Source organism: Erigeron canadensis, chromosome 8, assembly GCF_010389155.1.
Source record: "Erigeron canadensis isolate Cc75 chromosome 8, C_canadensis_v1, whole genome shotgun sequence".
NCBI classification, from domain to species: domain Eukaryota; kingdom Viridiplantae; phylum Streptophyta; class Magnoliopsida; order Asterales; family Asteraceae; genus Erigeron; species Erigeron canadensis.
This window is the reverse complement of record NC_057768.1, coordinates 1,889,327-1,901,318: the sequence shown is the minus strand read 5'-3', so window position 1 is coordinate 1,901,318 and position 11,992 is coordinate 1,889,327. Positions and strand designations below refer to the sequence as shown.

At 36.9% G+C, this 11,992-nt stretch overlaps 2 protein-coding genes across 2 annotated transcripts; one reads left to right on the top strand and one right to left on the bottom strand.

Moving 5' to 3' along the window:
* Positions 1-568: 568 nt before the first annotated feature.
* On the bottom strand, positions 569-5,900 carry LOC122580548 (protein RIK). Its single transcript, XM_043752818.1, has 12 exons — positions 5,784-5,900; positions 5,551-5,674; positions 5,023-5,121; positions 4,834-4,868; positions 4,678-4,753; positions 4,435-4,530; positions 4,265-4,351; positions 3,936-4,029; positions 3,735-3,849; positions 2,808-3,237; positions 1,057-1,288; positions 569-977 (listed from the first exon to the last, which is right to left on the bottom strand). Exons 1-12 carry the CDS (start codon positions 5,849-5,851, stop codon positions 853-855), a joined length of 1,581 nt encoding a protein of 526 aa, XP_043608753.1. The 5' UTR covers positions 5,852-5,900; the 3' UTR covers positions 569-852.
* Positions 5,901-8,333: 2,433 nt separating this feature from the next.
* LOC122578069 (UDP-glycosyltransferase 83A1-like) lies at positions 8,334-11,089 on the top strand. The gene is made up of 2 exons (XM_043749939.1): positions 8,334-9,037; positions 10,002-11,089. Exons 1-2 carry the CDS (start codon positions 8,560-8,562, stop codon positions 10,913-10,915), a joined length of 1,392 nt encoding a protein of 463 aa, XP_043605874.1. The 5' UTR covers positions 8,334-8,559; the 3' UTR covers positions 10,916-11,089.
* The last annotated feature ends 903 nt before the right edge of the window (positions 11,090-11,992 follow it).

The following is an 11,992-nucleotide window of genomic DNA, read 5'->3' as shown; positions in this document are numbered from 1 at the left end:
GTTAGTGAACTTCTACGTGAGGGAAAAGAAAATAGATAGCGTATGCCAATATGCATCGCTGCTTTGCTGAATATGTTAAGTGACAAGGGTGCCTCAATAGATACCAAATTAGACTGCTGCTTGTAATTTGGTGTACAAATTGTTTTCATGAAAGCCCATCTCTACTAGTGCTCACTTCTAACACTTTCTGTCCATGTTTCGAGCCAACTCCAAGTATACATAAAATGAACGCTCGACGACAATCTGTTGACCTACTTATCTGCGTCTTTTTTACAAGGGTGTCAAACAAAGGTCCAAGTTGATTTATAAGTCGATTATCATAAGTTCATAACCATGATTACCACAACCATGATTAATCCACTGAACTGTTGTTTTAATAAAGGGAAATTTATCATGTAAATCTAGCAAGATCCAACATTATACAAGAATACGAAAGGACAGACAACCACATCCCCGAACCTACCACACATTACCTATCCAGAAAAAGTAAAACACTGCATTAACTAGATAGCCCAGCTCAACCCAAATGGGGTCAGTTTATATGGATATAATATGAAGAGAAAGAATCTAGTAAAACTTTCGAAGCTGAATTCACTATGACATCAAGAACTAAATTGTCATTAAACCACTTTTTAGTTCAACTCAGTTATAGTAATGAACCTTATGCTAAATACTACTGAAGACCTTGAGCTCCTAGTATTGAAGCCTAGTAATCAACTGGAGAACAGAATGAGTGATGCATCTTGACACTCCGTTCTTTGCCATTGCCCTGATGCTCCATGACACTTTTGTGTATGTGCAAGGAATACATTTTGTCATTATCAGTTACATACAAATCCAGCGGCTGCAGTTTCACACAGCCCAAAAAGGTTTAGAAACTGGCAACGAATTTGAACTTTCCATTACAGGTTCTTGAATGGTCTCCTCAATGTCGTCATCATCTTCATCTCCATATGCCATAAGACTTATCAACGTTTCTGAAAGATATTTTTGGAATCATGAGTGGCAAACACAATTTAATTAACCAATTGCAAGTGGTTAAGTATGTGAACTTACCAGGTACAGCTTTGGTTTTTGGTTGGAAGGAGGTATTTGCCTCAACCACCTTTGTGACAGAAGGTGGTGGAGCCATTTTCCTTGGAGGCGGAGGCGGCATGGTTCTTGAAGGAGGAGGTGGTGGAGGCATGGTTTTTGGAGGTGGCATCATTCCATTAGATGATGGTTGGACCAGCTTCACCGGAGCTGGCATTGATGATTTTGCTTCACTTGGTTTGAAGATTCCTGATCCCTGATAGCAGACATTCCAAATCTTTTCTGAGTCGGTTTATCTTGACAAAAGTACAGATCAAAATAACAAACATATATGTACAGTCAAAACATCGTTCTCTTAATCCACAAACAACCCCTTTATCTCACAAACTTGAATCATTGTTCGAAGCAAGAAAACATGAGTCAAGATTTACCAAAATTTTCCCTTTTTGACAATCCCCAACAAAAGTGATTGTTTGTTCTAGAGGTAGAAATTTCACCACATTTGCTTTTGAATGGTCAGTTCGAGTTAAGTTTTATGTTTGGCAGATAATGGATTGAAACCATTCAAGGTGTATACTTACTGTATAAACTATAAAACCTCCTTTACACTTCGGGTTTTTTTTATGATAAATAATAACTGAATTCTATAACTTTTCTAGCAAATCAGGAAAAGCCAGTTATTTACCAAAAAAATTTGAATTTTTGAAACAAGTGTTACAGTCAACCGACCCATGAAAAGTAACATGTCGATCTACTACCCAACCGCCCTATGCCCTTGTCCACCCATTTTGCGACATCTAATTTCTTCCAACTCAAATCTACGACTTCAAACTTTCTTCAATGACATTTGCCACTCATTGCAGTTTAAAGGTAAAGCCTCTATATGCACTTTGATGTTTCCTGGGCAGATGCATGATGTATGTTGTTGGCAGGGAAAAGGGTCAAATTACACATGTAAGGTAATCTGTGCCTCCATGCCTCTATAGATTTAATTGCATTTTCAGATAAATATATAATTATGTATACACTGCATAGCAACCCCAGTTATAAGCACCAAAGCAGCGCCAGTCTCAGCATTTGAAAACCCTGTGAAAAATACAAATGTCCAACAGACAGGTCCACTATCAGCTTATAACGTCATACAAGGTCAGAGAAAATACCTGTAATATTAAGTGATAAAAGTCAGAACCAAAATAATGTCAGGATTATGTAGACAAAGACATGTGTATGCGAGAATCTCAAATATTTCATCTATTAAGAGCTGCATTGTATGTTATGTTGAAGTGAAAAACACCAAATTCACAGCATATAGAAAGTTCGGCTTATCAAGTTAATGTACAAGGCCTACATGCTTGGGAGACCCAAAACAAGTCCTAGGGCCAAATGTAATAACAACCTTAACAGCTAAAGATGAGAGTAAGCAATGTAAACCAGGTTGAAGCTTTTCACATCAGTTGCGCCCACTCAATCCATATAAAAAAATGGGCCGATTTGGGTTATAGTTTATCTCCAATGGGTCATATGAGTAGAATTCTAAAAATCGGCAGCACATAACTGGCAAAATGGGTCAAAAATTGCTTGACTGCATTTAGATACTTTCAAACGCTTAATCACTTTATTTAAAATGTTAGATTATAATTTAACTGTATAGTTTAATCACTTTTACCATTGTAATTATTTACAAAGTTAAAATTAGAACAAGATTGTGGTGGCAAAGCAACCGCCTGCTGTGACCCATTAGCATAGACATACTTGCAGGATGAGAGTACACATACCTGATGCGTTCTCACAGACTCATTTGCAGCAGCAGGCAATTCCTGAAACTTCCGCTTGTGAGGGGGTCGTTTTTCCTTTTCATTTATGGTGCTAGTAGTTGTGCTTCCAATCTTTTGGGTTGCGGAAACTGTAGATGTGATAGGAGAAGTGGATTGCCTAAGGGCCAAGGCTACTTGTTGCAGAGGGGTGGCTTGTGGATATATCCCGCCATACCCATTGTAGCTCGTACCATGGCTCAATGATGGATGATAACCCACACTAGGTAGAGAACACCCATTTGAGAGAACAGCAGATGTAACCAAAGAAGCTGGCGGTAATTGAATGAAGTCTGAAGTCGATGGCGCTGAGTTGGTAGTTATTTTGGTAGTACTTTCACCAGCCAACTGTTGTGGTGGTGGAACAGCACCATAAACCTTAACTGAAGATATCCTGGGACAGTGGAAAGAAATCAGAAACAAAACTCCTAGTAATTAAGCAGTGGTGGCAAAACAAGTCGGGTCAAGATGACACGAAACATTCTTTGTCCAGAACTTTTACATTTTAAGAAATTGTGTCAAACACAACCACAAAAGTCATATTATTCAACAATAACATGGTCTTTCAGATAAATATGAGGTTTAATTTCACTAAATAGACACTTTGGACAGCTCTAACCCATTTGACCTGCGCCCTTTTTACTTACTTACAATATAGCATGGACATAAAGGGCCCATTAATAAGTGAATGAATTGACATTGCCACCTCTATATGTAAGGCCTCACAACATGCAAAATGCAAATCAAGCTTTTCCCAAGCGAACAAGTTAATTTTTTTATATACAGAAAAGGAGAAATGTAGATGAGAAAAAAATCGGCATGCTGTATGGCACGAAAACATTCTTTCTGGAAAATGCTGAAATAATTGACATCGCTGCATAGAATGACTACCTAGAGGCACCACACTCTGCACATATTGTATCCAGAAGATTCTCAGCTAGAAGCTTTGCATGTTCAAGGCTTTTAGGATTATTACTCGACAAAAAAAGATGCAGCGCCTGCTTCTCTGCAAGTAAAATAAATGCGCATATGTAACTTATAACTTAAAAAGTAGAAATCAAAAGACATCACAAAAGGTAGTAAATATACTACCCTCAGAATTTAAAGTTGCTGAATTTCCTGAACCACGTCCTCTTAGTAAGACTGTTGATCCTGTTTCATTCATAATGTGATTTACATACTGATCCTGCATTTACAAAACCCAACCAGAAGCAACAAAAAGAACTCCCCCAATCGTATGGAGATGTTAAAGAGAACTTCAGAATCAGACTTTTCATCTTCATCATGAATAAAAGAAACTTAAATATATCTAAAAGAAATAAATTATGCGGCAAAATTAATATAATAAGTATAAATATAGTAACAAAAAACCCAATTAACTATACCAAAACAAAAAGACGCGCACACATAGAGAAGCTCACATTTGGTCCACGAATACGAGCAGTAATGTTCAAGGTGGGATCTGGTTCAAAGCCCAAAAACACACATGTGCTAAAGGGTTGAGGCAACTGAAAAAGGAGGAAAATAAAGTGTCATGTGTCAATAACATAAGTGGTGCACCAATAAAAAAAATCATCAACTGTCATTTCACCTTTAATCCATTAGTTAAAGCCCCGTGTTTCAAGATTTCCTCTACCATAGCAGCTGCCTGATCAACTGCCTTTATCCTTTCTGCCGTTGTTTCCAACTACAAATGCAAATTAAATGAATATGACTCAGTTTCATCTGTAGAAACATATAACCAAAGACCTTAAAGCTCGTGTTGCCATCCATAATCTCCCACTAAAAGCACAATAATCACCCAATCCTATTAGGTTGGAAAAATCAAGCTTACATGTGTGCCAGCTGATACGTGAAGATATAATGGTTTTTCCCCGTCAGAAGGTGCATTTGGAGGCCGATATTTACCCCTGCAAAGGTCATTCAGTATCATCATACAAATAAGCAAAATGAAAAATGCATCAGATCAGTATCGCTACAACGCACTTACCTAGTTATCACAATGGCACCAGTGCATTTTTGAATCTGCAGAAGGTAAACCACCATATCAGTATTAAGTTAACAAACTAGCAAAACCCAAAAAAACATATACATGTATTAATGTATATATGCAGATATGTACAATTACACGCTACTTAAAGATTAATACATTAAAAACAAAAATAGACCACATATTCACCTCCTCTTGCGTTTGGCGTTTTGTAAGCTTATATCGAATCGACGACTCCGCGTCATTTATTACAATCTCTCTTGCTATCAACTCCTCCTGAATCTTTGGCTACAAGAAAGATATACAATTCAATTTATACTCCTAAACTTTATAGGATTGCTTAAGTGCAGCTTCTATCTTACAAGCATTAAGATACAATATTTTAAATGATAAGTTCTTGAAACCGTATTCAACTACTAACCTAAAGTCTATTGAGAACGCTTCTATTGCGTATATCCAACTTACAAATATTCGATGTAATATGCTTTTTTTCTTTGCTGACGTGACAACTTATATGATGCCGCACAAGCAAAAGTACAATTCAATACATATAAATATACAATAACGATATCCGAAAGTTGGACTAAAGTCTAATACATTTACATACACCTTCACATCTTTTAACCAGCTAATGTTAAGCATTTTCAGAACCCCAATTGACAATACATTACTAATACAATATATATATATATATATAGAAAGAGCAAGAAATCTTACTTGAATCTTTTGGGCCAATGCGGTAGCATGATGTGCAGAGGACCCAAGATAAGCCCCCAATGGATGAACTGCTATTCCAGCTGAAACCAAACACTCAGCTGGCTGATCCCATTTACTCTTTTTCCTGACCCACATAACAATTTATAATAAAAATCCAAACTTTAAACATAAAAACAAGAAAAATATCAACAAAAAAAAAAGGAAAAAAGAAAAGGGGGTTATGAAAAGGATACTTGTGCTTTGTAATAGAGGAATCAGGGGCAGCAGGCATTGAAACTTTAGAGCAATTGTTGTCTGTCATATGTTTTGTTTATAATCTATAGAAAAAGAAATAGTTAGGTTTTGGGAATATACATAGTACAGATTTCTATATGTAATGCAATTGGGTTGGGAGTTTGGGGACTGGAGAAGTTTAATTATACAAACATCCCCAAGTTATGAATAAGTTAAATATTTAGTCCCTATACTTCTATAATACGTTGCAATTTATCTATATATGTGGATTGTGGAGAAGGTTGAAATTTCTGTTTTCAAGAAAAACCCTTGACTTGGTGGTCAATGACTAGTTGACCATCATTGTAGTGTTTGCCTCCGCCAATGGGTCTATATGTTACACCAATTGTAATGGCTAGATGATGTAAAAAGCAGTGCAAAAATAACTTTTTTTTTAACGGCCAACAAAACTTTTTATTAATTCACCGAAAATGCTAGCCAGAAGCTAGCGAGTATATAATACATAAACGCCAAGACCCCAAAAACCTATATTATATCCTAGGCATATCCAAAATTAAAAGAGCACCATGACAAAATTCACCATTCTTGCTCGGTTTTTAACCCATTGGAAACTCATGAGCTTGATTTCTTCAATGATTCTTGAGAGACTAACAGTTTTTTGATTGAATATAGCGTCCTTCCTGGTTCTCCATAGGCACCAAAACCCGGTTAAAATGATCGCGTTGAATATCTTTTGCATCTTCTTAGACCCAAATACATGGTAATGTAACCCCAAAAGATCCTTTATGTCAAAGGCAAAGATATCGGGGATTCTACATCATTGGGAAATGATACTCCATACCGATTGTGCGAGTGCACACGATATAAAGATATGATCTGAAGTCTCTGGATGTTCCAAGCAGAAAGCACAAACACACGTTGGAACATAAATATTTCTTTTCAGGAGACCGTCTCTCGTTGGTAGTCTCTCCAACTCAGCCCGCCATGCCACAATAGAAACCTTTTTAGGAACCCAGTTGTTCCAAAAAAATTGTGAAGCCTGCTCCACCTGTTGAGATGCCTGAATAGCCTTTTTGATTGACTTAACCGAGAACACACCACTTGGGCCTAAAGTCCACTGCCATCTACTGGTCATTTAAAGACACCGACTGTAATAATGAAACCAAAGAATCTAGCTCCTGTACTTGATTATAATTTAACACCTGTGTTCTCCAAAACCAACTAAATAGCAGGCCATTAGGTCCAAGTTGCACCCTTTCATTCACATTACAAAGCTTATTACCTTCTAAAGCAAACAAAAGTGGAAAGCAAGTACATAAAGGATCATTCCCTAACCAGATGTCCATCCAAAACCAAATATTCCTACCTCCTCCTAACACGCCTTTAATGAGCTTAGAAAAATTAATATTAAAATGAGCAAGTTCTGATGAAACCTTAAAAACATATTTCCAAGGCCCTGGCCTAGTCAACCTCACTAGAATGAAACTCCAGGAGCGCGAAGAACTATGGATTGCAAAGATTACCTTTCTCCAAAGCCCATTAGTGTCCACTTTAAATCGCCACCACCATTTAGCAAGCATAGACATATTAGAATCTTTAAGGGACCCGAGACCAAGACCCCCATTAGCCATAGGTGATATTACTTTATCCCAAGCAATCCAATTCACTTTGATTTTGTCTTCATCACCTCCCCAGAAAAACCGCCGACGAATTCTATCCATTTCTTGTAGAACTTTGACGGGTGCTTTAAACAGTGAAAAATAATAAACCGGTAGCGAGTTAAGAACTGATTTAATAAGAGTGATACGCCCACCATATGATAAATTCCGAGCTTTCCAAGATGATAACCTTGACTTAAACTTTCTGATTACGGGCTCCCAGTTTCGAGCCAAGGTCATATTCGCTCCCACAGGAAGACGCAGATGAGTAAAAGGAAATGTGCCAACCCGACATCTCAAAATAGTGGCCATTCTGATCTTTTCTTCGTCCTCAACCCCTACACCGAAAAGACTACATTTGGAGAGGTTTACTCTAAGCCCTGACACCATGCAAAAATAACTTTTTCATATGCCTTTTGCAAAATAAATTCTTCATATGAGTTGATTCATTAAGATGGCTGCAATGATTTTTAAAGAATTCTCCTTAAGAAAATGGTTAGGCAAATTCGTGATACCAAATGACGCAACTCTAAACTCTTGCAATGGTGATTAATTAATAAATAGGCTGAATAACCTAAAATGATGCATGATGGTTTTAGCTGTACACGACCAAACATGTTTTAGGATATAATACAATAATAGGAGCAAATTTAATGGTCTACAAATTGCCTCCTCAAAACGATCATTTTAACCATTTGAATGAATTGAAGTACTTTTTTGTGCTAGACAAGTAAACAGAATGATCAAAGTGATTGTTTTATACAGTAATTCAGAATATGTTATTGTCTAATACAAACAAAAAAACTACAACTTATATACATGGTGTCCTTTGAGCACATTATTGTAATCCACAGAATATTAAAAAGGATAATCTTTTGGACCCTTTAGACACATGATCTTGTCAAGCAATATCGATTTTGAAATGATAACAATTCCTTTTTATTCTCCCCTGTTAAATGAAAGAACTGCCTAAATAAGAATACTTTTTTGGAATCCAAACTTCCTTGTTCTTTCTAAGTCTTCGTCTAGCATAGAAGAACGCAAGTGTTGCAAAAACGGGTCTTTCACCGCATAAATTAAGACATAGAAGCTCACTTCAAAAACTCTATAACAAATCATGGGAAAATCTCATGTTCTCATCATACCATATCCCGCACAAGGTCACGTAATGCCTATGATAGAGCTTGCTCGATATTTAGTCCAACAAGGTGTCAAAGTTACATTTGTAAACACAGAGGTCACTCAAAAGGCTGTCACAAGCAATTGGCAAAATACAGATGGTTTCGACGATCTAATGATGGTCTCAATCCCTGATGGGTTAGAACCATGGGAAGATAGGACTGATCTTTGTAAGTTGACTATATCTATATTAGAAACCATGCCAGGCAAGCTGGAAGAACTTATAGAGAAGATTAACAAAGAAGACAGCAATAAACTGAACTGTGTTATTGCTGATGGTGGCATGGGATGGGCTATAAAAGTCTCGAAAAAGATGGGAATCATAAGTGCATTATTCCAGCCTGCCTCAGCTGCTTCATTGGTACCTGCACTTTGTGCTCAGAGACTGATTGAGGAGGGATTCATAAGCAATAATGGTATGATAAACTAATGACTATGTACTTCAGTTTTATTCGGTATGATAAACTAATGACTATGTACTTCATAAGCAAGAATTTTTATTGGAAAGCTAGAAAATTGATGAAAATTTCAGGAAGAAAATGTTATTTGAAAACAGAAGTGTGTTTAGTTGCATAAAACTAGGAGTGTTTTATAAAACTATTTTTCTGAAGAAAACATGGAAAACAGAAATTATGATTCTCCAAAATAATTTCCATTGAAAACAGAAGACTCATGTTTAACAACTTAGACTATCTTCAATGGGTATGTTTTTGGGCGCCCTTGGGTGCCCTTAGGTGCCCTTGGATATCCTTTGCGGTTGAAGCTTGTCCAAAACTAAAGATTTTTTGATGCATGCCCTTAGGTGCCCTTACTTATTTTTTTTTGGTTTTTAGTGGAGTTAAAGGATATGTAAGGATGTTTGTATGGTTGGAGATAAAATTATAGGATTTTAAGGATTTGTAAGGATATGATGTGGCAGCTTAAGGACGCCTAGCATTGGAGATAGCCTTATAACTGATACTTAGAAATCTAAAAAGGGTAAGCAAGTGGGAACCCTTTGGTTCCATGCAGCGTTTTGGCACCCATAGCGCCCGGTGAAAAACCATCCTCATACATGGATCACAAGATATAGTTTCTTCACTTTCCTTTGACAAGTTTTGAACATGTGTAGTCTTCATCTACAGATCCAAGTGGTTACATGGTGACGGTACCACTGGGTTTCGGGCCTTTGGCTACCATTAGAAAACTGAGATTTATAGTTTTCTAAATACTTTGATAATTTGATATTTCCTTGTGTTTTCCAAACTTGCAACTAAAGATATTTTCAAATTTTTCTAGGGATTTCTAAGGAAACTAAAAAAAAGTATTTTATAAACATATGTACGCTTAAGTTTCCTACACTAAAGTAGGCCTAAGATGTTTGTTATGTTCTTTTTGTAGGCATACCTCTAAAGAATGAGACGATTCAACTGTCAGAAACCATGCCGCCTATAAAACCTCAGAACCTCCCATGGGCATGCTTTAAAGACTCGGCTACCATAGAAGCCATTTTCAAAGTTGTATCGGAAGTTATAGAAGTTTCAAAAATGACGGAGTGGTATATATGCAACTCAACCATCGAGCTGGAGCCTGCCGCATTTAGCATGTTCCCACAACTGATGCCGATTGGCCCTCTGCTGGCAAGCAACCGGCTTGCTGACCAGGAAGGTCACTTCTGGCAAGAGGATCCAACCTGCTTAACATGGCTCGATCAACAACCAGAATGCTCAGTCATTTATATTGCGTTTGGGAGTTTCACTATTCTGAATCAAACTCAGTTTGAAGAATTGACACTTGGTCTTGAGCTTAGCAACAGACCTTTCTTGTGGGTTCTACGACCCGGTATGACCAAGGAGACTTACCCAGATGGATTTATGGAACGAGTAAAGTCTCGTGGAAAGATTGTGAGTTGGGCCCCACAACAGAAGGTTTTAGCTCATCCTTCTGTAGCTTGTTTCATGAGTCATTGTGGTTGGAACTCTACTATAGAAGGTGTGACAAATGGACTCCCATTTTTGTGTTGGCCATACTTTGCTGATCAAATTCAAAACGAGACATATATATGTGATATTTGGAAGACTGGACTCGGGTTTAACAAAGATGAATCGGCTATCATCACTCGAGATGAAATAAAAAGTAAGGTGGACAAGCTGCTTAGTGACAAAATGTTCAGATCCAATGCCCTGGATATCAAAGAAAAGGTTACAAATAGTATTAAGAAAGGTGGATGCTCAAACACAAATCTTACCAATTTTACAGAATGGATACAAAAGGAAGCCACACACGATTCCACGGATCAACCAGACTCCATGTGATCTGCTGCAAATTATTTCCTTTTCTCCCATATGTCGTTCTGCACGTTCTGTATCTGCAGCTTTAATTTATTATACATTCAGTTCACCTTAGAAATCATAAAGATTTATTATTTGGAAGTTTAATTCCAGTAAATACTTTGGAACTATGAACATTAACGGAATATTTTGAACTTATTCTATTGCTTCTTTAATTATGTCAGTTCCTATGTATAAGTTTAATTACAGTTGCATGCATCATCATGAAAAGATTGCCCAAAAATTTGCAGTGCCCAAGTTTGATTCAAGATTTTAATCATAAAATGAAATGTTGGTACGATGACCTATTTGTTACGTACTTTTTGCTGTGATGCTCCAGTTCGATAGGCGTTTCTTAGGACATTGTTATTGAAGTGGGTTTGCAAAGCAAATAATTACACATGTTATTATGTATATGATCTCATTTGTATCCTGAATTTTGTGATATATTATATGTAATGTATATTAACTCACAAACTTTATTTAAAACTATATATCTATATTAAAAAAGAGTCATATGGTAGATATCAAATTTTCAAGTCATAATCAACATTGTCCATAGACATTTTGTTACCAAAATGTACTTCCATTCATTACTTTTTCACTTACATTATATTATAATTCTTAATTTCGAACATAGTCACTGACAACGTCACTCTCAACTAAGCTGTACTGGAAGCCCACTCACTCACTCAGGCAAGTAAGTGAGCCAAATAAAAAGTTCGGGTGGAAAAGTTGCGGTTATGAAATAACGGGCTAGATTTATATAGGAGACCCCATGAAAGAAAAGAGAAGATACCTTCGCCCACCATCCGATAAATATAAGTGATGGCCGGCGTATGCCTTCATAAACGGGAATAGAAAGAGCCGTTCCAAAAAAAAAAAAAAGAAAAAAAAAGGAAGACCCACATTTCAATTCTCCATTTGACCGGATAATAACTATAAATTCCAGCCTTACACGCAATAAGGACTTCCAACTAACTTCCTCACTGATTGGCAGAGACCCTATTCGATTGTATGGACCTATTCCCATTTATGGAACAGTATCCCTGACTCTGTAGA

Excerpts from the sequence above, each read along its gene's own strand:
- LOC122580548 (XM_043752818.1), bottom strand. The coding sequence starts at position 5,851 with ATGACAGACAACAATTGCTCTAAAGTTTCAATGCCTGCTGCCCCTGAT. Across the intron at positions 5,122-5,550 it reads CATTGGCCCAAAAGATTCAA|CCAAAGATTCAGGAGGAGTT; the intron begins GTAAGATTTCTT and ends TCTTTCTTGTAG. Across the intron at positions 4,531-4,677 it reads ACGTATCAGCTGGCACACAT|TTGGAAACAACGGCAGAAAG; the intron begins GTAAGCTTGATT and ends TTGCATTTGTAG.
- LOC122578069 (XM_043749939.1), top strand. The coding sequence starts at position 8,560 with ATGGGAAAATCTCATGTTCTCATCATACCATATCCCGCACAAGGTCAC. Across the intron at positions 9,038-10,001 it reads GGGATTCATAAGCAATAATG|GCATACCTCTAAAGAATGAG; the intron begins GTATGATAAACT and ends TTCTTTTTGTAG.